Source organism: Cyrtonyx montezumae, unplaced genomic scaffold (genome assembly GCF_038088225.1).
Source record: "Cyrtonyx montezumae isolate F1298 unplaced genomic scaffold, pur_monq_1.0 scaffold_10, whole genome shotgun sequence".
Classification (NCBI taxonomy): Eukaryota; Metazoa; Chordata; class Aves; order Galliformes; family Odontophoridae; genus Cyrtonyx; species Cyrtonyx montezumae.
The window spans coordinates 15,147,403-15,173,364 of NW_027071826.1; the positions used below are offsets into that span (position 1 = coordinate 15,147,403).

The 25,962-nt window shown below is 36.1% G+C and overlaps 1 protein-coding gene across 3 annotated transcripts in view; it reads left to right on the forward strand.

The window, feature by feature from the left end:
- The window catches only part of RPS6KA5 (ribosomal protein S6 kinase A5), a 66,907-nt gene that overhangs the window by 25,683 nt on the left and 15,262 nt on the right, over positions 1 to 25,962 (forward strand). For 2 of the 3 annotated variants that reach the window (XM_065751529.1, XM_065751538.1), the window contains 3 exons: positions 12,421 to 12,504; positions 14,990 to 15,093; positions 24,795 to 24,945. In XM_065751529.1, coding sequence (XP_065607601.1) covers positions 12,421 to 12,504; positions 14,990 to 15,093; positions 24,795 to 24,945 — 339 coding nt within the window. Of the gene's footprint in view, positions 1 to 11,639; positions 11,768 to 12,420; positions 12,505 to 14,989; positions 15,094 to 24,794; positions 24,946 to 25,962 lie in introns of all 3 variants that reach the window. The other variant, XM_065751546.1, reaches the window with a different exon arrangement.

The window sequence follows — 25,962 nt, forward strand, 5'->3', positions numbered from 1 at the left end:
TACTTTCAGTGATTAGGCAAATGGTATGCTGTGACTCTTACTTAGCCCAATGATAATTATTGTGTTATTATCTTGTATTTTTCTCACGTATGTGTCACTTTTGATAAGCTTAATTGCAAGCTTTTAGGTTGAAAGCTTATCTTGTACTAAATACATGCATAGTACCTTACGCAGCGATCGCTGACTGTTGACTTTATTTGTAAGGTATGGTTTTATCTCCAAATACGCTCTTTAAATCTTAGGACAAAATTTTGCTTTTGAGATAGATATTTTCTAGCTTTCACTTCAGGTATCAGAGATGTTGAAATATTGGACTGCAAATTTGAGTCTTTGTTAGGTGCAGCAAAGGGGTTTTCTGAAAATAAGTAGCTGGTAGTTTCCTCTAGAATATTTTAATTTCTAATTGAGCTTGATATGATTTGGAGGGCACCATTTTAAAAGACTTGATCTTAGTTCTGAGTGGAGTGATGGTGTAGATGCTGTCAGTATATTCCCCTTAATTTATGGAGTGAAGCCAAGAGGATGGATCAAGTAGCACAACAAAGAATTAGCAGCAGTTTGTCAGGCCAGTGTGCTTCCAGCAAGGAAGTGCAAGAGATGCAATTTTAAGCAGAGACAAATGACAGCAAGAGGTGTGGCCCAAGAGAGTAGAGCCTGCTCAGAGTTGAGAAAAGCTATGTAATAGGTGTAGGAGACACAATACACTGAGTTGTCCTCTAGACCTTGAATGAGGTGGAAATCTTCTGTTTGATTAACATATATCATAATGAATCAGAACCTTCTAAACAAATCTGAGAATGGATGGCTTTAAGTTTTCTTATTATCTCTGCTCACCTTTAGGATGTTCTTAAAACAAAGCAAGAAAAAGTGAAGACTTGAGTAAGCATCAGAGATACCTGCCATTTATTCCTCACACTTTGAATCTGGTTCTTCTTTCTCCATAATTTAAAGTATAGTCTTGCTGCTTGGTCATTTATTGTTTTCTGACTGTAATTTGTTTTTCTTTCAGCCTATACTGAAATGAATTCATTTACCCATGTTTTTTTCTTATTCTGCCTTACATATTTTAATCTTCCCTGTCAATAAAATGAAACATTTCTAGTGTTAAAAGAAAGGAGAAATATAACCATGATTTTATTGTTAGTTTTCAAAATCTAAGAAGTTACCTTTACTTGACTACAGTTTTAATGTTTGCTATTGTAATTTTTAACAGAGCTCAAACGTGATTAGAATGTCCCATTTACACATAGCAATTGATAATTCATGTTGTGATCTGTATACGATTCAGCCACTCCTTGAACAGAGTTCACATTACTTAACAGTTCAGAAGTATAAATTAACAGATGAACTTAGAAGAGGTAATTTTTGCCTGTGTTAATTGCATGGCTTTGTACCTATTTTCATGCTGATTGGGTAGCATACTTATTTAAAGGTCTGCAGCTTCCTGAGTCAGATAAGACGAGTATGCTCCTGCAAATGCATTGCAATGCTAGTATGTTTTCCTTTCTCTGTTTTCTTCACTCTTTTTGTAAGTTCTCTACCTCTGCAGAAGAAAGCTTGTACAAGTGGAATTCATTCTAGTAACTCCTCCCACTTTGGAGTATTTAGGTTACTAAGAGTATGTGCAAGTTCAGAAATCATACATACTAGATCTGTAGTTGTCAGAGAATTGTACTACCAGACATGTACGGATTTCAGATGGTTTGGTAGTTGGAAGTACTGTCTAGGAGGCATCATAGTTCAATGTTTTCTTGATTCCTCTTTTAATCTGAGTATTGTTATACATTTCCAGTTATCTAGGCCAGTCTAGAATCTAAAAAGCTTTATAATAAAAAATGTACTATGTCTGGGTTAAAATAACCATAGCAGATTAATCGCTGTTTGAGCGAAAGGAAGTAAATGTGTGTGGCTTCTAGGAAAGTCAGAAGCCTGTTGATTTCTGCCATATAGAAACTGACATCTAAGTATGCAGAGTACTCGTCTGCACTGTCAAGTGTTCTCCATTTCTCATTCATTATGAGAAAGTACATGTAAAAACTACAAGTTATTTAGGTGTGAAATAATTTCTGATATCCAAACAATACTTCATGAATACCAACAGCTTGACCAGTCTAACCACAAAACGGGCTTAGTTAAAAGTTGGGGAAATTGGAATGAATAGTGACTTTGCATCATGTACAGTCTTAGCCCCATCTTAGTCTTAGTACCATCTGCAGTGGTGAATGGTTGATCTTCCCAATTTTAAGTCTCAACTAAATTTCAGAGAAAACTTTGGGGGGAGGGGGTAAGGCACTTCAGCCTCCTGCTTCATTGCATCTCATGTTTAAGTGGGATGAAGAATTTATTTTCAGACTGTGCTATTATAATTTATTCATCTTGAGGAAAAGAAAATAAGAGTAACATATTTTGTATTGAAATGTCTTCAACGCTATTTTATCTTGTTGCACAGGTGCAATCATGTTTGTGTTATGTATTGTTTTTAAAACTTAATTAAAAAAATGCCTAGATTTTCTATTACTTGACATCCTATTGTGCAGTATGTTAATCTTCAGGATTACTGACTTAGTCATTTTAATATACTTCTGTCTTATTTAATAGTTCTACTTGAATGGTGGCATTACTTTGGTTAATATCAGTTTAGCCTACTAATCAAATTTGATCTTCATTTTATTGTTGAAGTGCTAATTCATTTTTAATAAATTCAGTTTAGTAATTATCTTAAATATAATGCTTTAGAATGGTACGTACGTAGATGCTTAATTTGAACGTATTCACTGAACTACTCTAGTAGCAATCTATTGGATCATGCATCACAATAAGCGTTTTTCTAGTTGATTAAATCCTTTCTGTTTTTCTTCTGGAGAAGCTCAAGTTTTCTGTATTATCTTAGATTTGTTTTGAATTTTTTGTGTGTACTCAATAAAGATGAAAGGAATTGTGTAGCAAATAACTGAAGGTTGTCAATCTTAAAACAATGTATCTGAGTACTCAGAACACAAATGCCTTAGTAATTACTAAGGTAGGTATTTTCTTTGAGGGAAGATTAAGTTGTCTGTTTCCTGTCAGTTGAATATCTGTGTAGTTATGTTTATAATATTTAGTGTGACTAGTGAATACAATTCTGTAAATAATTTAGATACACAGTTGCTTTCTCATCTGAAAATCTTTTGATCAAATGTAATTGCAACTGTTAGATGCTCTTCACTATTGAATTGGTGTTTTAGTTTATTGGCTGGTTGAGTGAATGCTTGTTCTGGAAGAAAAATTAGTACGCAGTCTTAAAAGGCTTCATTAAAGGAAAAAGAATGGAAAGGTTGTTAGTTTCCTATGGTTTTTGGTAGATGATCCAGGAAGTTTCATGTGCATTCCTAGAGCACTGCAGATGTAGTCAAGAAGAATGTTGAGGAAACTGACTACAGCTTGATTTGTGTTTGGTGCCGTACGTATTCACTTGAAGGACCTGGTGGATCAGCTGTAAATTTCATCATGAAAATCTTTGTAATTGTCCCAGTTGAAGTGATGATGTCTGATCACTGAAATAGTGAATGCTCTGAACCTTGAGTATTCCCTTGCAAAAATGAGTTAAAATAATCTGTACTGCTAACAAGCAGTTGAGAACACAGTTTTGCTGCAGCATATTTACCTAGATTAGGGTTCTGGACAGATGTAATGTTTCTGTAGTACAAATATCAGCATTTGTTTGTACCTAGACATGCTCTATCACTTCAGGCATTTCAGGATATTCTAAGAAATTGATTATATGTTGCTCTTGAAGGGACAAGAGCGTGACTTCAGTTGATAGTGTTAACCTTCAGGTGGGTTCTTACCCTTAGGTTCTTACCCTTAGTTACTCCTCTCTTACTTCTTAATGCAGTGCCCTTATATCTTTTCTAGCCTTTCCTGTCTGAATTTGTACGTTTCCCAACTAATTATGGAGCTTACTGAAGAAAAACAAAGTAATAGTGGAATGATTTTGCAGTCCCTTTCCAAATATGCATTAATAAATTGAAAAGATTAAAATAGACTCACTTAATTTTTTTCTGGTTAACTGAAAAATTGGTAAAACCTGAAAGTGAAAGGAAGAGTCATTGGCTGTACTGCTGATGTTGGAGCTGTTTTAAAATTGATACTAATAAATACTCGCACAGATTGTAGAAACGTTACAGAAATCCATTACCATTATTCTTCAAGAGGATTTACTGCCTGTTTAGCATGTTTCCAGTACAACTACCTCTTGCTGCCATTTTTAGTTTGAAATTGGTGTCTGTTTCACTGTCTTATCTATGTCAGTGGGGCGTTTCATTGGAAATGTAAAGTGCAAGCTTAATTTGGGTTGACCTATCCACCACTAGGTGAAGCGCTGTTGCTGAACTGAGTCCTAGCCTGATATCAGTTACATGTATTTCCCCAAAGACTGCTGCATATTCAGTTTTTATTAGTACCAGGAGCTGTTAAAGGCTCTAAAACTAAGGTAAGTACTTAGTATCTTTTGGGACAGGGTTCCTCTCTGTGACATTTTTTTTTCACTAAAGCTTCCATTAAAACATCTGAAAGATGGTAGTCGCCATCATTCTACCTTGAAGACAGAGTAATTCAGTCTAGCATATGTGTTGTGGTTGAGCAGACTGTATTTACTTCAGTAGGCTTGTCTTATAGCTTATACAAAAGAAAGAGTAATCATCAAAACACAAAATGGGCACACTGTGATTACTGAGTTAAAAAAAAATAAAAATATTTTGTGAGTTTCCTGTTCAGAATTTTTATGAGGCACTTCTTAGTAGGTAGGGGCAGGTAATGTACTGATAACCCTACCACAAAAGGTAATAGTTGTTTCAGAAACTGTAAAAAAAAACAGTTCTGAATTTGTCCAATATAAACTTGTAGTCTGACAGTATCTAGGATGATTCACGGTAGCCTTTCTGCCAACATCAGAAATACCAAGTAAAGTCTGATCCTGTGTGAAGAATCTGCTGTGTCAAGTCACCTTTTATTGTATTATTAAAAACAACTGATGAAGCATTTTGGATGCATTAATTTTTGTACTTTTTTGTACATCAAGGAAACACTTCCTGGCATAGAAAGTGCAATATGCTATGCTCTAGTCTTACTGCAGGAGAGAGATAAACTGCCTCTGGTTTCCTTAATTATAGACTGGAGGATTTTCCTAGGAAACTTGAATGTGACTGCAAGAATGAAAAATCTTTGACATTATAGGAGTTAGTTGCCATCAGGGAACCTTTGACTTGGAAATAATAATGATTTGTTGCAATCAAGATTACAAATTCTGCATTTTCTAGAATACTTCACTAAATAAATGTCAAAACAAAGTCTTTGTTTTGATTATAAATTGAGCTCATACAACTTACATGTGTACGCATTCACTTGAGGCATGATCTGCTAGGTGACTGCTTAGAGAGAACACTGAAGGTACAAAGAGTTTTAGCTAAACTTATGATTTATCATTTATGTACCTGGTTGGTATGAGAAATTTTGTTGCTCCTGTGATAGGGATTGACTCACGTTTAGTAGAAAGACTATATTAAACTTAAAAAAAAAAAAAAAAAAACACCTTTGTTTAAACTTGCTATGCAATTTCAGGTTTCTTCAAACAGCAACAACAATTAATCTTGTCTTGCTGGGTTAGTGCAGTTTGAAACCTTCATAATGGTGAAGTCAAATTAAATGAACAAAGCATTTCAGCTTGCCAGCTAACGAGTTTGGACAAGACAAAGAATTCCATTGGAATGTTGCTGAAATCTGTGGAAGAACCACAGCCAAAAAATACATAATAATTCTATTATTTCTCCACTAAACAAATATGACAGTTCAGTAAGTATTTCTTGTCTGGTTTGGAGAATTAAAAAATAGGAACCAAAACTTGTGAAAAGTCAATATTTAGAGCAGCCTGCAGCACATTCAGCTGGCTTCTTTCTAGATTATCTGGTTCCCTTCTGTTGCACCTTTCTGCTCTGTGTAACTCAGTGTTATTCAGAAGCAGGTTTCACTCACAGAACTGGTACATAAAGCACTGCATTGCACAGCAATACTTTTCTTTCTTGACAAGCTGCTTATTTTCTGAAATTTCGTTTAGTCTTTGTGCTTTTTCATAAGCGTATTCTTTTTATCAGCTGTGAGAGATACCACAATTACTGTGCCCCTTCTTTTCAATTTTTTTATTAGTTGGAGTTTTTCCTCCAAATTCAGTGTTTTGTTTGTACATAATATCCTGGACAGTTGACATGAAATTTGTCAGTCTTGTCTTTAAGTTGTTATCCTGTAGCAGCTAAGCTGTTTTGCCAAATATTGAGAGTACTGGCGTCACTTTCACAATCCAAATATAACCCATGTTTTGTGCTTTAGTTGTGAATCTACCAGTGGAGGTCAAGTGCAGAGAGCTCTTTCACTTCTGTCCTTGCTTGGCGTTTATTAGAAAGGCATTCCTGTTAGAAAACAAGTATGTAGTCTGAAAGAACATTTGTAGAAGACTAGCTTTCTTTAACAACAACAATAAAACAAATACTTGGAGAATTCATTTAAGGTCTCAATTTTTATATCTTATAGGAATGTGATATGACTTCAGAATGCATCACAGCTGATGTTTGGGGTAGAAGTCCATCTTGGTTATAAACAAGGCACATGAAATAGCTGGAGAACAAAAGCAATCTGTTTTTCTGGCTTTTTTTTGTTTTTTTTTTTTTTCTCTCAAAGATGACCTTTCATGCAGCTGGAGAAGTGGGTCTTAATTGTGAACGCTGAAAAGAATGGCTTCACTGAATACTTGGCCAATCCTTCAGCTAAAATATGTTTGCACAAAGGCTGTTGTGAATAAAATAAGCCGCAGGGCTGTAGGAGCCAAGTGTTCATTGGAGCAGGGGTGCATGTTGTAAAACAAATCTGCAACTGAGAATGACTGTTTTAAGACACCTGAGATTCCTTCCTCTACACCCTCATCTACCCTTCAGAAGCACTCAGGCTCAGGAGTATGTTTTGTCAGAAGTTGTGAGCGTGCTTATTCTCTGCAGTCAAATAGCATTTCTTCCTCCTGCTCTTTTGCCAGATTTAATGTGTGCCATTTCTTTTGATTGGAGAGCTTATCATAGATCTCCAAAGGCCACAAGCCCTCTTTCTGTAAGGTGGAAGGTTTATTCTTGTCTCTTCTGGATCTGGTAGTTCTAGTGTCTGCCTAGCATTTCTTGATTTTTAAAGCAGGGCAAAATGATGGTACTGTAAGGTCAGCAAGAGCATCATGTTGCATGATCTCTCTTCTTCTGATGGCACTTGAGATTTTTTATTTTGTTGCAGTGACTTTTCCAGATTGAGTGATTACCAGTATTGCACCTCTCCATCTTGACCAATCACAGGGTTCTCTATCCTTTAAGACAGCAGCTTTAGCTGCTTTGTGGCTTGGTGGTAAGAATGGGTCCTGGTAGGAAGAGAAATATGGTGTTTCATTTTTTGATCAGGGAAAATGGAAACAGGATGCAGAAATATGTATTCCAGTGGAATATGCAGTGCAAATGTTGCAGACATTGTGCAGATGGTGGTGCTAACAGTGTCTCCTTTATTGCTTCACTAAGACACTCAGATTAGGTAGAATGATGGCAAGAATCTTAGGGGGCTGCTGAACTTAGCAAAGAAAAGAAAAACAAAAAACAAAAAAGAATTATGTAATGGTTTGGATTTGAAGGGACCTTTGAGATCATCTAGTTCCACCCTCGCGCCATAGGTGGGGACACCTCTTACAAGACCAGGTTGCTTGAACCCCTGTCCAGCTTGCTTCCTGTCCTTGAATGCTTCTGATGAGGTGCCATCCATAACCACTCTGAGCAACCTGTTCCAGTGTTCCAGCACTCTCACAGAAAATAATTTCTTCCTAATATCTGATCTAAACCTACCATCTTCCAGTTTAAAATTATTTCCTTTTCCTGTTGCTGTATACCCTTATAAAGACAAGTCCTCAGCTTCTCTGTAGCCCCCATTGAGGCACTGGAAGGCTGCTATAAGGTCCCTCTGGAGCCTTCTCTTCTCCAGGCTGAAGAGCCCCAGCTCTCAAAGTCTGTCTCCATAGGGGAGGTGTTTCAGCCCTCTGGTCACCTTCATGGCCTCCTCTGGACCTGTTCCAACAACTCCATGTCCTTCTTGTGCTGGGGTCCTCAGAACTGAATGCAGTACTCCAGGTAGGGTGTCTGTGAACTTAGAAGCACTGCTGTGTGGTGGTGAGCGTAATGAGATGCTTTCAATGACAAAGTCAATATTTTTATTTCAGTTATTATAGGTGGGTTAACCACACTTCTTACTTGCTTTAGTGCCTAATTGCTTGATGTTCTGCTACTCAGTGGAGGGAACCACAGTGCTTAAGGCATGTATGCTGTTTGAGGAAAGGAGTTGCACAGTCTGCCTTATGCAAAAAAAAAAAAAATTAAAAATCTTGCAAGTATTTTTAAGATGTTCCTGTTCAATGAGAATTTGTATGTGGGCAATCTAAATTCAGTTATTGTTCAAGAACTTGTTTTCTTGTGTTACTGTATGGGAACTCACAGCCTGAACCACTGATTGGTCACCTGAGGTGAGCACTGAGTCAGCCACAAGGGCTACAGGTGAAGATGATATACCTGTGTGATTGGAAGGGGTGGAGCCTGGCTGCACCTCTCCCAAACCCCATTTAAGGGCTGACCACCACCAGGGAAGGATCTCTTCTTGGAGATCCCTCCTACATGGAGTCCCCTGCGAGCCTTGTCATCCTGAAGGTGAGCCATCTTCTCTTTTGTATTATTTGTGTAGTATCTATATCTATATAGACCTACTCAAATATACCATCATCTTATACTATTCCTTTTGAAGTACTATCCTTGGGAGTTATTTACCCCAAAGTTACTAACAGTTTCATGTTGTCAGATGTAATGTAGATTCTGAAGTTTTAGCTATGTCATAGTGTTGCATGACTGAAAATTTGTGGTGGGCTTAAATTACAGAATGGAATTTGGGTGTACTTCTGAAGTATTTTGAGACTGCGTATTTGATTTGCAAGTGATTTTTTTTTTTTCAAATGCATCGTAAAATGCAACTTAAAGTGACGTTTTTGTCACAGAGTGGTTGAAGTTGGAAGGTATTTCTGGAAGTCATCTCGCTCAGGCCCTGCTCTTGCAAGGCTTCCCAACCCAGGCCCACATTCAGCTTCTCGGAATATCTCCAAGGATGGTGACTTCACAACCTTTCTGGGCAACCTGTGTCAGTGCTCAGTGACCCTCACAGTAGAATCATTTTTCCTTGTGTTCAAACAGAACCTCTTGTGTTTTGTGTTTATCTCCATTGCTTCTAATCCTGGCACTGGGCACCACTGAAAAAAGCTTGGCCCAGCTTTACACCCTCCTTTCAGGTACATGTTAATGGGATCCCCCTGAGATGTCTGTTCTCCACGTGAATGAACAGTCCCAGATCTCTCAGCCCTTCCTTGTAAGAGAAAAGCTCATACTCTTAACTGTATTTATGGCCCTTAACTGGATGCTGCCCAATGTGCCCATCTCTCACTTGTACCCAGTACTGAACAATAAAAAGGAAACTTGTCTGACTTGACATTCTTTAAAAATGTCTTTAAACTCACTTGTAACACATACTAGTAAAGGTTGCTACTGACTCTCAATGACAAATTCATGTAAGTAATCCTAGTGAAATGTAATAGTTGAACAGTTTGTGTAGTAACAACTAGAGGTAGTTGTTGCTGCTTGTAGTTTAACAAAACACAACTTATCTGGAGAAGTGTCTAACAAAAATTATTCACATCCTGTGACTTCAGCTGGCTGAGGACAGTACTTTCTTTGGTATCTTAGGAAGGCAAATAACTGTCCATTTTCATTGGAGGTGGAACGTTTCCCTTTTTGGAATCTATTCTGTGGAGTGCTGGAGTCCTCAGTGTGGGATTTTATTTTGTTCTTTTTTTTTGTGTGTGTTTGTGGTTAATTAAGAAATGATGAATAGTTGGTATCAGTGTTTTGTTTTTCATTCTTTAGTTATGGTCTCCCTGTAACAGTCAGAAGTTGTTTCCAACAGAGGTTCTGACACATGAAAGTGTATTTAATGACAAAATAGTACTGATTATGAAGAAAATGATCAGTGGATTGTTGTTTTTTTTCCCCCTTCCTAACATTGGCAATTTTCTATCTTATTTCTTAACTAGAGCTGTCCTTGTAATAAACATCTGCTTTCCTTTTCTTGGCTCTGTTCAGCCTTTGAATTTTAGCACTCGGCTGCTGTTAAACTGAGAAGGAGGCAAGGTCTAAAGGATAAAAGTATTCACCTATGTGGAATGAGAAGTTGAGATTGTTATTAACCTCATTACAGATGTATCCCAGAGTGTTTTCACTTTACAAAGAACTGTTTGTGACTTACAGTATGACTTCTTTATATTGAAATTCAATTATAAGAAAAAAATTATAAAGGGTACAGATATTTAAACTTTCAAAATTATTTTGGATGTTCAAAAGATTGAATTTTCCAAGAGACAGCAAAAAATACTTGAGACAAGCATTTAAAAAAGAAATAACTAGTTTTCAAACATTGTTTTAGAAATTCAGTATTTCATATTAAAATATAAACTTTATTTAAAAACTATTTATTAAGGCACTTTTTATTATTTTTGATATTCTAGACAAAAAGCCAAGAAGTACAGAATTACAATTTGTAATTCTTATATGTTGTAGCTGTTTCTCAAAAACGAGCAGTAATAGTTCTGTATATTCTGAAGTGTTTTCAGTGAGCCTTCTTACCAGCACAAGGTATGTTCCAGTGCTGGATACCGGAGATATAAAGGTTCTGCTGTACCTACGTTCATATATGCATCCCCAGTCCTTCTTTCATAGGACCTCAAAGCCTAGCTTTACTGTGATTCAAAACCATAATTTTGAAGAACAAATGACTGAATTTGCAGCTAACTAAATGATGATCATCAATTTATTTGAAGTGTAAACATTATAAATTGTTTTCACTAAGCTCAGCTTGGCTGTCTTGTCTTTACCCTTTGGATAGGTAGCACATGAAGTAGCATTTCATTCTTTTTTAGTCTCCTTCCTTTTTCTTCCTTCCCTTCCTCCCTCTTTCCCTTCTGCCACAACTGAAAGAACAATAAACAGAGCTATATGTTAATAGCTTCATGTTGGCTACTGCTGAGGTGAGGGTCTTGGAATTTCTAACTTTTTGGTTTGTTTTTGCTTCTGGATGTTCCGTCTTGATAACTGGTACTAAGAAAGATGATAGAAGAGAAACAATACTCTTAAGAAAGAAAGTGGTATCATGAAAAGTTTATTATTCTTATGACTTTGTTTCAGAAGTTAGTATATCAATTTAATATTTGAGCCAAGTGAGGGCCAGAACTACTTCAAGCTGAGAATATTAGCAAAACATGCCCCCCCACCAGTCACAGTATATGTATTTTAATAAACACAGTTTAAGAATATGCTGCTTGACTGTTTGATTTTTTTTAAATGCCTCACAATAGCACTGAGCACTATTTCTAATTTTAGAAACTTGCTCTCATTAGTGCAGTACATTCTTTTATAGCACCTGTTTTTAACTCCAAATCTGAATCTACAAGTGTAAAACCTGACTTTTGAAATATTTGCTTTTTTGAACACTCTTCTTTAAAGGACCTGTCAGGATCTCTCCCCAAAATGCTAGAAGCATGAAGGATAAGGGAGGAACAAAGTTGCATGGCCCAAACACATGTGCTTTCGTCATTAGCAAGGTACAGCATGACCTCATGTTGACCTCAAAGGTAAATCGCTAACAGGGAACAATTATACATGCCTGGGAAAGCAGCTTAGTTTTGAACATAATCAGAACAGTAATTTCAGTGTATGGAATAAAATTAAATCTACAGCTCTTTCTGTCTTTTGCTTTCTCTCTCTTGTCTCTCTCCAAGTCTCTTCTTGAGAGAATGTTGTGGGTTTTCATGCGTATTGCTAAAGGAAATTACTTTTCTAGGGGTCATAATATCATTCTAAATGAGAAACCCAAAGGATCTTTTAAACAATTTAGTCATGTTGTACGTTTTGCAATGAATTGCTCCCCGTTACCTAAATGTTTCGTTTGTTGTTGAGTACTGATTATTGTAGCCTTCAGAATGTCTATATTGTATAGCTTTGAAATGGAGAGATCATTTAGACTAAGGGGAATATTTTTAAAATATTGGCATATTAATTTTTTGTGCTTATGTTAGACTACCACACAAACTTGCAACCTTTTTTTTTAGTAGAAGACTAAATATTCTGTAGTGTTGTGTGATATAGCTCTATATGTTGTTTAGCTAACAGTTCTGAGCTATGTGGAGAATTGCTGCCAACATCTTGGAAGATTAGCCGTATTTGTCCCATATGATTTGTACAATATAATTATTTGATACAAGTTTATTTATTTATTTTTTAATAGAATGAGAGAGCATATTCTTTCTGTGGAACGATAGAATACATGGCTCCAGATATTGTAAGAGGAGGAGATACAGGACATGATAAGGTATGTTCTATTTAAGTTCATTAATAGGAAGAAGTTATTCAGGCAATGCTGTTCGTTCTGAGGTTATTTTTGATATAGAATGAGGTGATGGCTTACTTAAGACTGTGTTATTTCAGATTGTCCTAAAATTGATTATTTATTGCCTTTATTTAAAAACATCAGCGTAGTTTGTTTTTATTCTAAAATTAGTTCTTAATCTAAGTAGAAGGCAAATTTCTAAATATATAAAGGATCTTTTTGATTTATTCATATTTCATTCTAAATGCACAGTGGGACAAAAAAATTAACTTATGCTTCCTTTTGCTTAAACTGTTTACTTAGGAGTGGAAAAAACAACTTTTGTGAGTAATTCTCATACATTTTTAAAATTGTACGTCAAGTAAGACCATCTTTGAAGAGGTCTCAAGGGAGTTATTAATGTATGTTCAGGGAGTGATTTCAGATTATCAGGAAAAAAAAATCGGTCTAGCTTGAGGCACCAATTTTAATAAGAATTTGCCATTAATAACTGGCATTGTAAGCTTAAGATGACCGTTAGTCACAGGTGGTATGTGAAACAAGAAAATCCTTGCCAACCCTACTCTGCAGACAGAATTTTACAGTTTTTCTAGATAAATTATTCTGATTGCTTAGTATACTGAAAAACATTTGCAAATACCTAATCTCTGTTGTTTTGCTGTAGATTGAATTGATTTGTTTTTCTTTTGGGGATCCTTGAATATAGTTGATCACAATTCTTATAATAGACACTTTAAGCACTGGAAAATTTTACATCACCCTGCATTTCCTTTTCTTAAACTGCAGGATTGAGTTTGACTTTGCCTTAGAAGGTTCTTTCTCTGTTCATTCTGCTTCTCTTTTTGTCTGAATTTGCACTACAGTGGGCACAGTACTTCAGCAAAATGTTGGCAGTTTGAAGCACTGCAGATTGATTGTCTCCCTGATACTTTTATTAAACATGAAATAAATTGACTTGTCTTTTCTTTTAGTCACTGTCTCACACCTAGTTGTGTTCCATTATAGCATCTGCATCTTTTTCCTGTATTACTGCTTGCTTAATTGTTATTAAAAGTAGAATTTTTCAGATTTATGAATCTAAGTTCCATTTTCTGCACTCTGTATTTCCCCTTAGTTTCATCATGCCAATTTCAGAGCACTTCTGCAGTGTTAGTCACTTTTGAGTTGTGATTTATTTTTTCTCAAGCACTTACAAATTCAGTTCTGCTCCTGATTTTAAAAGCTATCTCTGTTCTGTTATTTTTGATGAATTCTACTTAATACTTTCATGAGATATTGAGCTGAGCTTATAATATACTGTAAGAAATAGTTCAGGAGTTTTATGGCAAATTATTGACAACTGCAGGGTAATTATTTCAGTTGTGTATGTGCTGGTAATAGTTTACATCACAGATTCTTGGTTCATCCTTGGTTTTATGTGGCATGGTGTAGAAGGTTTTTAGAGTATTTTGTATTTACTGCTTATTTAAAAACCCAATTTAAAAAGAGAAAATGAGATTGCATTGGTAAGCTCTGCTATTGATAAATAGGGGTTTTGTGTATAATATCTAGATAGCTATCTTGTTTGTATTAAAAACTTGCCTCAGTATTTTCAAGTTTGATTCAAATTCTGCTGATCTTTCTTTTCTCACAAAAGAGAAAAAGAAAAGGTATTTGGAAAATGAACTATTATTTTTAAAATTATTTTTGGAAGCAACACTGGATATGGGAGTGCAGAAGCATTTAGAGCGTTTTACCTCAAAACATTCTTTCCTTTTAGAAAACCTGTTTTTTGCTTCCAGATAACTATCTATCCTTGAAACAATATAGCCTGCTCCAAACATTGGAATAGACAAAATCAGATACAGTGTAGCTATGGATGTCATTATCCAAATCCAAAAGAACATTTTAACATGCAGCTACTTAAAAAAAAAAAAAAAGAAAACAAAAAACTTGAGGATCAATGATGTGAATAATACAATTAGTATATATGAAGCCAAAAGATCACATTACCATGGAAAGCAAGGTGAAATTCTATAGCATTTTCAGATGTCCTGATTCTGTTATCTGAGGCCTGTTGCTCTTTGAAAAGAGTGCTTTTTCAAAAGTTCCTGAAGCTCAGTTCTGCTAATTCTTAGTGAGCCTTCAGTTCCTCTGTTACTTTCATTTCTCTTATTTCACAGTTGTAAAAATGAAAACTAATTCTGGTGAAAAACAAAATGAAACTTTATTAGCCAATGTTAAGACTTACTTTGAGAAATTGGTTGGTTTTTGAAAGCTCTTTGCTCACCTTCAAGTTATTTTAGCATAGGAAATAATTAGTCATTACTGCAATCCTTTAAGCTTTATTGTGTCCAGATGTGTCTTCACAGAGTTAGGTAGGCTGTTCTTTTTGCTAGCTATTTATTGGCTACTTCTTTTGTATCTCCTTTTGTTAATGTTTTTATTTCGTTGCATCTTAACTTACATCATTGTTGCTGTTCTATAGGCTGTTGATTGGTGGAGTGTTGGTGTCCTTATGTATGAGTTGTTAACTGGAGCATCACCATTTACGGTTGATGGAGAGAAGAATTCTCAAGCAGAGATATCTAGGTAAGTTTCAGAACAGCACCTCCTATGTGCTTGCTCACCAAGTGATGCTTGTGCTGTAATACATGTGAGAATTTTAATCTAAAATTGAGGCAGAAAGATCTACCAGATTAATAATTAATGTGATTTTGCTAAATAGAACCAGAACACATCTGAAAGCAGATTGTTACAGAGGTTAAAAAAATAAAAATTACTATTATGAAAACTTTGTTTAAGCTACAGTGGAACCCACAGTTCTGTCTGTCCAGCCCTGTTGCGTATTTACAGTTGAATGTTTCATTTTATTTCCCTTTTAACTATACATAAATAGAATTACTACACTCAACATCTTGATACATAATGAAAAATATTTAACTAGAGAGATTTATCAGGTCTTGCTAGACTGTCCCCTTGCGTTTATAACTTTAAATTAAAATGAGGATGAACCTTACTCTCACCTTTCTCTCACGGGTAGTATTTATTTTGTGAGTGTATAACTTGAAATAAAGAATGTGAACCCTCTCTAACTATACTTAGATTTTCAAGAAGAAATGAGAATGACACATGGAAATGAAATAACCTATACCATTAATATATTTTACATGTCATATTTTCCTGACTGTCAGCTTCCTTATGTTTGGTAATCTGTACTCTTCATATGGTTACTGAAACCAAATCTTTAAAAACGCCCTGGAGTACTTTAAAAAGACAGTACAATAAGATTGCCCCAAATACCTTACTGAATTTTCTCCCAGAAGGGTTTCCTATGACTATTACTCTTGGAGAAGAGGGAGGTGAGGGCTAAAATTGTACAAATTCTTAACAGCTGTTAAGATCAATTTGGAAGTCTAGATAACAAAGGTCTTGCTCTTATTTGAATATGATTACTGTGATTCTGACTCTCTGCTGAGAAATCTAAGTTTATAATTGGGTAGGAGAAGTTACATCAGTCATGTAGATGATTTATCAGCTTCTGTTATAAACTCAGAGCACTTAATGGAAGGTTAAGATTTGCATTTTGTTTTCCGTATCTCTATCAGAACAGAAAACTCATAGGACCACCTGCAAAAGTGGGGAGAAGAATCTGTTAACAAAACAAATTTCTAGGTTTCACTCTATCAATCACTATGGAGTTATACACAAATTAACTCTAACTCATTTGAATTTGGAAGTTTTGTTGATTTCTCACTTCTGCTGTGTCTGAATAAAACTCTGAAGAAGTCTTTTTTAAATTATTTTTTAAGTAAAGCCTTGACTAGAACTTGACTGATATACTTTGTCCACAAAACAAGGCAACTTCTTAGGTGCTTGTGCTACTGTCTTGGTAGGTCCTTATGAGTTCTTGAGTTCCTTATTTTTCTGATCACTTAGGATTAAATTCAAAGTTGCAAGGCTGCTGTCATCCATAGCTAATATACTAATTTCTGACCTAAAGTTAATTGTGGCAAGTTTACTGCCTTTTTCTACCCACATATTAATGTTGCTCTTTGGTGTGCATTTTTTTCTGGTTGATATATATACACTACACATTTGTTTATACTACACAATCTCTCTCCATGGATATTTTTGATCTTTCTAGTTTCATTTCCTCTCTAAACTTACAAAAAACTGAATTACCGATAATGTCATCAGTTATCTGTAGTTGCCAGTAGTGATGAAATGACTAGAATTAACACAGAGATACAAGGTGTTAGCAGTTTCTTTATCAATATAGTTTTCTGAACAGAAATTGTATTCCCTTAGAGTAGAAGTAGAGAATTATTCTCTTATTTCTTCTTATGCATATAGCCTTTGGTTTTTCTGGGTTTAAGGAAAAAAAACCTCTTGTTCTAAATTAATCTAGATCTTTCTCTTATTTTACCAGGGTGGGGAAAAATCTAAGATATTTTTATATTGAAATGTTATTCCTGCGTGTGGCATAAACTCTCTTCTGTTAAGTTTGAGCTTCGACTTTTGTTATTAAATGTTATGAACTGTTCAGCTGTTCTGTCAGAAATACTCCCTGTCCTTTGCTTTTTACTTCTGATGAGAGATACTGTTTAGTTCTTTTATCGTAGCCTTTTTAACAGCACTGTGGACTTTCCTTTCATGGCAAGTGCAATTTGAGTGTGTACTTAATTTCCCTTGTATTAAAGCCTCTGTCTGTGAAGGCTCTTTGTTCACATTCTTGGCATCGTGGATCACTAAACTTGTTAGAATTTTTTTTTCCACAAAACTATTTAATTACATGTCTTTTCCCTTTCTTCCCACATCTTTCTTTCCTTTTGGAGGATTTCAGTGCTGCAGAGCCATGAAGGGGCCCCATCTTGCAAAATGATGGTCAGAGGCTGCGTTTCATTCTAACTGCGAGTGATTTGTAGTTAGGGCTTCAAAGACAGAAGCATTTCAGAATGTTGATTTTTTTTTTCTTTAGTACCTTGCCATATATGCAGGTGCTTAAAATGACTATGAAGCTTTTGGAGCACTGTTTTGCTACTGTGAAACAGCTTAGAAAACCATACCAGCTTTGGGGTGTTATGTATGGCTATATAAATCTGTATAACCTGTAGAAGCATGTGACACTGTTCTAACACAGTAGTACTAATGGTGGCATATGCTCTCTGTCATAATTTGTTAGAATTTATTTATGCTTCAGAGGGGATGGTGGAGATTTGTCTGGGTTTCATAAAGATATTTTATCTGCGAAAGATCTCTTTGTTGTGAAACTGGAAAAAGTTCAGCAGGTGTATATTGGGATGGCATTCTACCTGTAAAGACTTCAGTAATTACTAGATCTTCTCAAGGAAAGAGCAGTTACTAAATTGAACTTCTGATTTGCATAGCACTTCCTGGAATTTTGTCCTCGTGTTTACAAGCAGGTAGAGCTTATAGCTATTTACCTACAGTGCACAGGATTGCTACGCTTTGTTGGGAGCTTGGAATCCAAGAAAATGATAGGACATAATGCAGTGATGCTTTTCTAACAGGTAGGAATGTGTTAGATTTCTTCTGCAAGAAGAAAAGACACTGTACTTAGGCAATGTCACTGATGTGATTCACACTACATATCAGTTCAGCCTTTTAATAAAGCAGACTGTTTTGAGAAAGTTGTAAGTATTATATCTAGGCCTCTGACTTGTGTAACTTTTATTAGAACTAGGGATGTACTATTCTGTCATCTGAAAGATGGTACAAAAGAATCTGGCATGAATAGTTCTGAGGTGACAGGATAATCCAGTGGAGTTGTTCTTAAACCTGAAGATGAAAGCTCTTCTTTGGAAGCCTGTTCCCATACCCTTTAAATTTGCAGCTTGGGGTTACTTTGTTATTCTCTATGAGAAATGGATATGTATCTTTTTGGTGATGCATGTGATACAGTTGTAAGAGCACTGATGTGGTAACAGTTCTTGCATGAGCCTAGTGGTCAGCTGTGGTGATCCTTTCAGTTTTCCATAACCTGAATGTTTCTTTTCACCAGGTGAAATAGATAAACTTTAGGTTCTGAGCTTTGAATCTTTAATTATCATGACTTCCATAGTCAGGTGCAGATATCTACTTTCAGGCTAATCCCAGAGGCAGGTGAAAGATAACTTTGATCTCATAATTACGTATTTTATGTTTCTATCTTGACCAAAATATTTTTTTCTCTTTCTCTGGCTTGTACTTAAGTTCCTAAATGTTTTCTTCCTTCTTCCTTGTTAGTAACTTTATTTCTCACTATCAGCCATGCAATTTTTTAAAAATTCTATGATTTCAGTTAATGAATTAGCATTATTTTGTTCAGAAGTCCCATCTTGACTGTTTTTCAGAACTTATGCTTTGCTTTTCAAAGTGTTACCCAGTAGACAACATGTAATCACAATTTTTTTGCAATATAGTTTATAGGTTGGTTTATAGAATCTAATGCTAGGAGATAAATAGATCACCTTGGCTAAGAGGTCAAATTTCCAAGATCATCCTATTGACAATTGATGTTTTTATACTCATTATCATAAATTGGATTTTTTTAGCTATTTAATGCATAAAATTGTGACTAGCTTAGTTGTTTGCAGAGTTAACTAAAATGAACAATTGAGGAAGTCTCTTTCCATTGCTGGCTTATGGCATGTTTTCCCCTCTCCCCTCTGCTAGTAGAAGCAATCTGTTCTCCATGTTGTACACCTCCCTGTGACACTATTTGTTTTCCTGAGGCCTTTATTGAGCATTACAAGGGCATTCCTGCTTTGCTTAAGTCCTTAAGACTGTAACTCCATGCCAGTGTTTTACGGGCTGGTTCGGCCTGGTTCTGTGATGACTGGGGTGGGGGACCCACACCCTGGGAAAGGGGAAGAGGGGAAGGGTCAAAAGGAAAAAGGAGATGGGTCTAAAAACAGAACATCGGCAATGATCTGAGGAGGAAAGCTAGTTTACTAAATAAGACATCAGAATGCAAAATAATACAATATAATTGGAATTGAAGCTAATCAAATAAAATGAGCAAGACAGAGTGTCTGGTAAACCAAAGGCCTTACACTGAAGGTGAGATGGAAGCAAGCACCTGCTGCTGGGTCAGTCTGAAAGGGAAGAGCCTGTGTCTTGTGACATACCCAGAGCTATCAATGATCTATGGAGCTGGACTGTTAACTCTTTAACTCCCACTGCACGATGTGATGTTATGATGTGGAATATCAATAACAAAAATCATAAAACCATGACACTCTGGTTCAAATGTGGTCAGAATCCTCTTCAAATTGTATTCACACTGACATTTTAGTATAAGTCTTGTACATGCAACTTTCACATTTGTGGTTGGTTTTAAATACTGCACCTTCTCTAGAAGAATGTTTTCTTCTGTCTCCAGACACATATCCTGACATTCTTGCTTTAGTGAAGTAGTGAAGAGCATGTGAGAGACCTGTGCTTCTGTTGATGTAGTTTTTAAACTGAGAGCTAAGAAAGATCAATGCTTGTAACTCTTATTAATTTTTTGTATCAAAATCACAGAGTTCCTTGGCTGATGTTTCAGGCTCATCAGTGTTCGACTCATACATAAGAATGGTTCTGAAGATCAGTAGCATTTAGAGGTTAAGGAATTATTCCCTCATTACATCCTCCACTCACTAAACATCTCCTCACCATCATTTTTTAGTGTCTCCTTCTCCTCATCTTGTATGCTCCTTGTCTGTAGTTCTGATGGAAGAGACTCATCAGAGTTTAAGTTCCTGGAAAACAATGCTAGTAGTGTTAACTCTGAGCTCTGCACAGTCTGTCCTAGAGAAGGATAAGACCAAGTAGTGATCATCTTTCAGTGCTTGGAAGTGATCCAGGACCTTGAAGTGATAAACTCCTTGTACTGTGCAAGACATATTTCTAGATATTTCTCTTTGAGTGTTTTGAGTACAGCCAGAACAGGGACAATCTCAGTTCAGCCCAGTTTAGAGGGAATGAAGTAGTCTAGGAAGAGCAGAAAGTACAGTAGTTGTTTAGTAGCTTTGACCACAGGTGCCACTTGAAATGTTTAATTCTTCCTGCTTTCTCTGCCACTATTAGTGGATCGCATAAATATGTAATGAAAAAGAGGATGAAGGTGATGTAGAAAAGAAAATGAAAGTTGATGCTAAGGGCCATATCTCCTTGTTAGAAGTACAGATATCCCAGGAATGATGTACTCAGCTTTCTTGCATGAACACATTATGGGTTATTGTTACAACCTTGAATTGCTTACCTGGACAGACTAGAGAAGTGGGGCTATGTAAACCTAATGAGACCCAACAGAGGTGAGTGCGAGGTGTTGCACTTGGGTTGGGGCAATCCCAGATATATGCACAGGCTAGGAGAAGACCTCCTTCAGAGCAGCCCTGCAAAGAAGGTCTTCGGGGTCCTGTCGAATGAAAAGCTAAACATGAGTTTGCGGTATGCACCTACAACTCAGAAGACCAACAGTATCCTGAGTTGCATCAAAAGAGGGGTGGCCAGCAGGGAGGACTTGATTGTCCCCCTCTGCCTTAATGATGCCTAATATGGAGCACTGTGTACAGGCTGAGAACAAGAATGATGTGGAGCTGTTGGAGTGGGTCCAAGGAAGGGCTACAAAGATGATCGAAAGACTTCTCTATTGGGGAGATAGTCTGAGGAAACTGGATTGTTTAGCTTGGAGAAGAAAAGGCTCTTGGGAGGCCTCACCACAGCTTTACAGTACTTTAGGGAAGGATTATAAGCAGGAGAACTGACTTTTCACATGGCCTGAAAGATAAGGGAGGTTGGCTTTAAACTAAGAGGAGGCTTAGGTTAGATGTTAAGGAGAAATTCTTAACTCAGAAGGTGGTGAGGCACTGGAGCAGGTTGCTCAGGAAAGTTGTGGATCGCCCATCCCTAGAGATGTTCAAGGCCAGGTTGGATGGGGCTATAGGTAGCAACCCCACCCATGGCAGGAATTTGAAACTAGTAGATGATTCTTATGGTCACTTCCAACCTAAGCCATTCATGTCCTTTCAGTACAGCACTTCACTAAGGCTTGACTAATTTATCTGTCTTTATTTAAGCTACATGATTAGTCTTCACTATTTTCTGCTTTCTCACGTATTGATTCTATGTTTTTTTCTGCTATGTTGCTTTCTGTACTAATTAATCTGAATATAGTTTCACGTAGATTTCAAAATTGTAAGTTCTTCCTGAAACTTTTAAAGAAATTAGCATTCTTTTCCACTGCTTTATTATATTGATACAAACAATTTCAGAACATTGTGAGAATTGTTTAGTGATTGTCAACCACAAGGCAGTTCCTGGAGGCATGTCAGTGGCCTGTATTCAGGCACTGGAATAGTTTCTCTAGGGATGCTGTTGCTGTTTGAGTTCTAGAAGTGTTTGAACAATGCTCTCAGACATTTTGGATGATGCTGTGTGAAGCCAGGAGTTGGAATTAGTGATCCTTGTGGGTCTCTTCCAATTTGGAATATTCTATGATTCTGTGAAATGCAGTTTATGTGAATTTTTCTTGTCCAGCATAGCAAAATGTTGCCTTCTGTGCTCTAGGAGAATCAAGAGATGGAAGATATTGTTGTACATAACCACAGCTTTCTTTTCACATAGCTAAATATGGCTATGTTTTTAATACTGCCAACAAAAAACATTAATCTTATAAGGAGGCAGGAATTATTGATACTATTGCTTCAGAAATTTTTCATTAGGTGAAATAGTGTTACATCAAGCTATGTCTGGCAAAAGTTATGTGGTAGTTGTTTTGACAGTTATCATCTTTTGAGGAAATTGCTTCCCCCAAGAATTTCAGGAGTGATTTCTGCTTGAAGAGCAGAATGTCAAGCAGTGTGAAAAGTTGCTTCACAAACCTGTCTCAACTCCAGCTGGGCTGTTCTGCTCACACACTGCGTCAATGGTACAACTGATTGCCCTTTGTAGGCTCTTTGAAAATGTGTAATCTGCTGTTGGAAATTTGCAGTTAAAAAGATTAAACTTGCTGGCATTGTTACTGAGGAAGCACTTTTTTTGGCTAATAATTTTCTGGTAACTTTGTGATACAGGGTCATACACTTTGCACTACATGTGTTTCCGTTTCTTTTTCTTACATGTAAGTTTGCATTGCATGTTTCTGGTGCAAATACAAGGAATAACCTTAGTTAGCATTGTTACAGTAGTCCTCATTAAAAATTGCAATTGTAGTTATTGGTTCTCTTTGTTAACCATGCTATCAACCGTCTCAATTCAGTATCTTTTTCAGAGAAGTTTTCAAATTTTTGTCTGATTTGGCCATCTCTAATCTTATAGCATTCTTCTCTATGAAAAAAATATATAGAATTTATCTTTTGGAGACTGAGAACAGCCCAGTCTAAAGCCCATTGCTTTAGAAATCAGTTTGAAAAATACTGACTTAAGATGTTTTGTTCTGTATAGTTCTGAAAGTCTTGTCTCTTCTTGGGAGCTTTGTCATATACTTTTTTTGATTCTCTCATCAGAAAAGCTGATAAGTACATTTCATTGGATTCTTCTAGCTGAGATGATTTTCAAGCTAAGAAGATACTATAGGTTCTCGTGACCTTTTTGTAAATCAAGTAATTTTGCTGTCAGGATGTGTCTTAGCTTACAATAAGAAAGTTTTCTTCCCTTCATATTTGATCCTTTTGGGAACTGGATGATTTCTGAAGAGATTGAATCTTTCCTTCTTCTCCAGGCTTAGTTTAAGATTCTTGTTAAGAGATAGAAGCAACCAACAGTGATGAATTTAAGTTGATGTCTGTTTAAAATGCAACAGTGAGATTTCTAGTGCTGCTACAGCTTTATGTTGCTTCAATCTCACAGTCTCTCTTAGCTTTGAAATCTTTCACTATGTGCTTGCTGGAAGCACATTAAGTCCTCTACATATTGTACTGCCTGAAGTTACCTCAGTGAGTGTGCATATAGAGGCAATGTGCTTGTCTGTCTTTTTAGAACTTAATATATCCTTGAGATATGATGTTTCCGTATGCATTCTTAGTTTTCCTTCTTAGTCCTTACCTTTTGATATGTACTTCTGGACTAACACTTTTGGTGTGGAAGTGTGATTCTACTTAGGTTTCCAAGATGTTGAACTTCCACTAACTTTATTTGACTTCTAGTCCTTGTGTTGCAAGAGAGAAAGTAGGTACAGACCTCACTCTTTTTGCCATTCACCATTTTCAGGGGAATACTATGCCCATTCATCTAAATTCTTTTTACTAAGTTGAAAAGTCATAGCCTCTGTTGTTCTTCATAGGAAACATATTCTGTATCTTTGATTAATTCTGTTACTCTTCTCTAAAACTTTTCCAGTTGTAGTGTTCCTTTTGAGAGGAGGGCCCAGGCAATGTACACAATGTTCAGTGTGCTAGCAAACCTCATGTGGTATAAGTGTATTTTCTTCTTTCTCTTCACATTGGAGTTGTGGTTTTTGACTGCTGTCAAGCATGAAGCTTTTTTGTGGAGCTATAGTGTAGCTATGTGATTTATTTTGGGCAGGAGCAATAAGCTCATTATGTATGAAACTAGGATTGTTTTTCTCTTGTGAGTTAAGGTTCTTTCTTACACTACAAATTTCTTGCCATTTTTATTGCCATGCTTCATGAGAACCTTCTATAACTCTTCATCATCTGTCCTTGCCCTTTAGCAATTTATGAGACAATGTTTGTTCATGTTACTTATTGCTCAGCTTTTTCTTCTAGGATAGCTATGAGCCTGTTCAACAGCACAGGCCCCAGCATAACACCCCTGAAGTGACATCTACTCATAAGTCTGTGTTGCAAGAGTTGACCATTTACTCTGACCCTCTGTTTTGTGTCTTAACTGAATATTGTCTATGCAACGACTGTTCTCCATATCACATAGGAAATTAATTACCTTAAACATCTGAGTGATTTTTTTCCACTAAAAGCCTTTCATAAATCCAAATGATGATTGGGATCATCAATCAAATCACTCTGACCTACTTCTTGTCTCATAAGGACTCACGAGGGACAGTTCTTCCACAGGCTCCTTACAAAAGCTAGGCTCACTTTCTGCTAGTGCTTGTCCGTGTGTCAGTGAATTTGACCTAATTTTTTGCTTAATTTACCACCTGAAGATGTTCTGTTTACTTGTCCTTTTTTCCTCAAAAATTATTTAAAAAAAATAAGTCAAAGTTGGTTCAGATTTATCATTCTTCTGTTTCTAGGTATGTAGTGGAATGTAAAGAACTACCATCAGTATGGTAACTTCAATGCATTGAGTAATTATCCAATGTCATTTTGTTTCTTTTGTAGGAGAATATTAAAAAGTGAGCCACCTTATCCACAAGAAATGAGTGCAATGTCTAAGGATATAATTCAACGCCTTTTGATGAAAGACCCCAAGAAGAGACTAGGTTGTGGTCCAACTGATGCTGATGAAATCAAACAACATCCCTTTTTCCAGGTAAAGAGGAAAAGAAATTTCCCCACACTACTCCATGCTCCATTACTCCTTTGAAATCTAAGTTTAAAAAAAAAATCCATTGTTTTGGTAACAGAGCAGCTTGTGTTAATTGCATCAATAATTGCATTGAAGTTAATAAGGATATCCACGTGCTTGTATGCATGATATTTGTACTCACTTTAGCAAGGACATAGTAGATTTTCTAATTTCTTCTTTATTCATTTCTAACAGCTGTTTGAAGCAGCCAGGAGCCACATTACTCAAACCAGAAGATTTAATGAAAAACTCTTAAATTATTCGTTGTGTATTGTTTTGTAAAAGGAAGTTTCCACTAACGCTATTGGAGAATTTGAATATTGGTAGAATTCACCATTAGTGATGAACTCCACTTTTGTGTTTTCCTTTGCCTAATTAAACCTTTAGTCTTGTTTAGTAGATTTCAATTCAGTTCAGATTTCAGTGTGTTGACATTTCATATCAAGCAGTGATGTAGGAATGTGCTTATGTGCAAGAGCTGTACTGTTCCATACATCGCTGCTAAAATTGTTTTCTTTGAAAAATAGATGTTTCTCTGGTGCTTCTGAAGTTAAATATATTTCTAACTAGTATAAATTTTGTAGTATTTAAATTTGATAGTATAAGTCAGATATTTCAAGTAAATATATTCAGTGTAATTATAACATTCAGTATGAGCATATTGGCTTTTTGACATTTGAGTTTCTTCTCATGTCTTCTGTGTTTCCTTCCCTTTATGGAAAATCTGACAAATGTCTGTGTAGCATTAACTTTTTATTCAGCATTCATTTTAGAAGATGAATTTTTTTCATATAGTACTTCCTGATTTTGATTTTATTTCAATTCCATTCATTGACAGTGATAGGATCATTTCTTCCATAACTACCATATCTATGCTCTGTTTGTAGCTGTTTATTTAACTAGGCCCTTCACCGCAGGGCTTCGGAGGTTGAGATTCCTAAATAAGTATAGGAATTAGCAATGAAAAGCTCAAGTTACCAT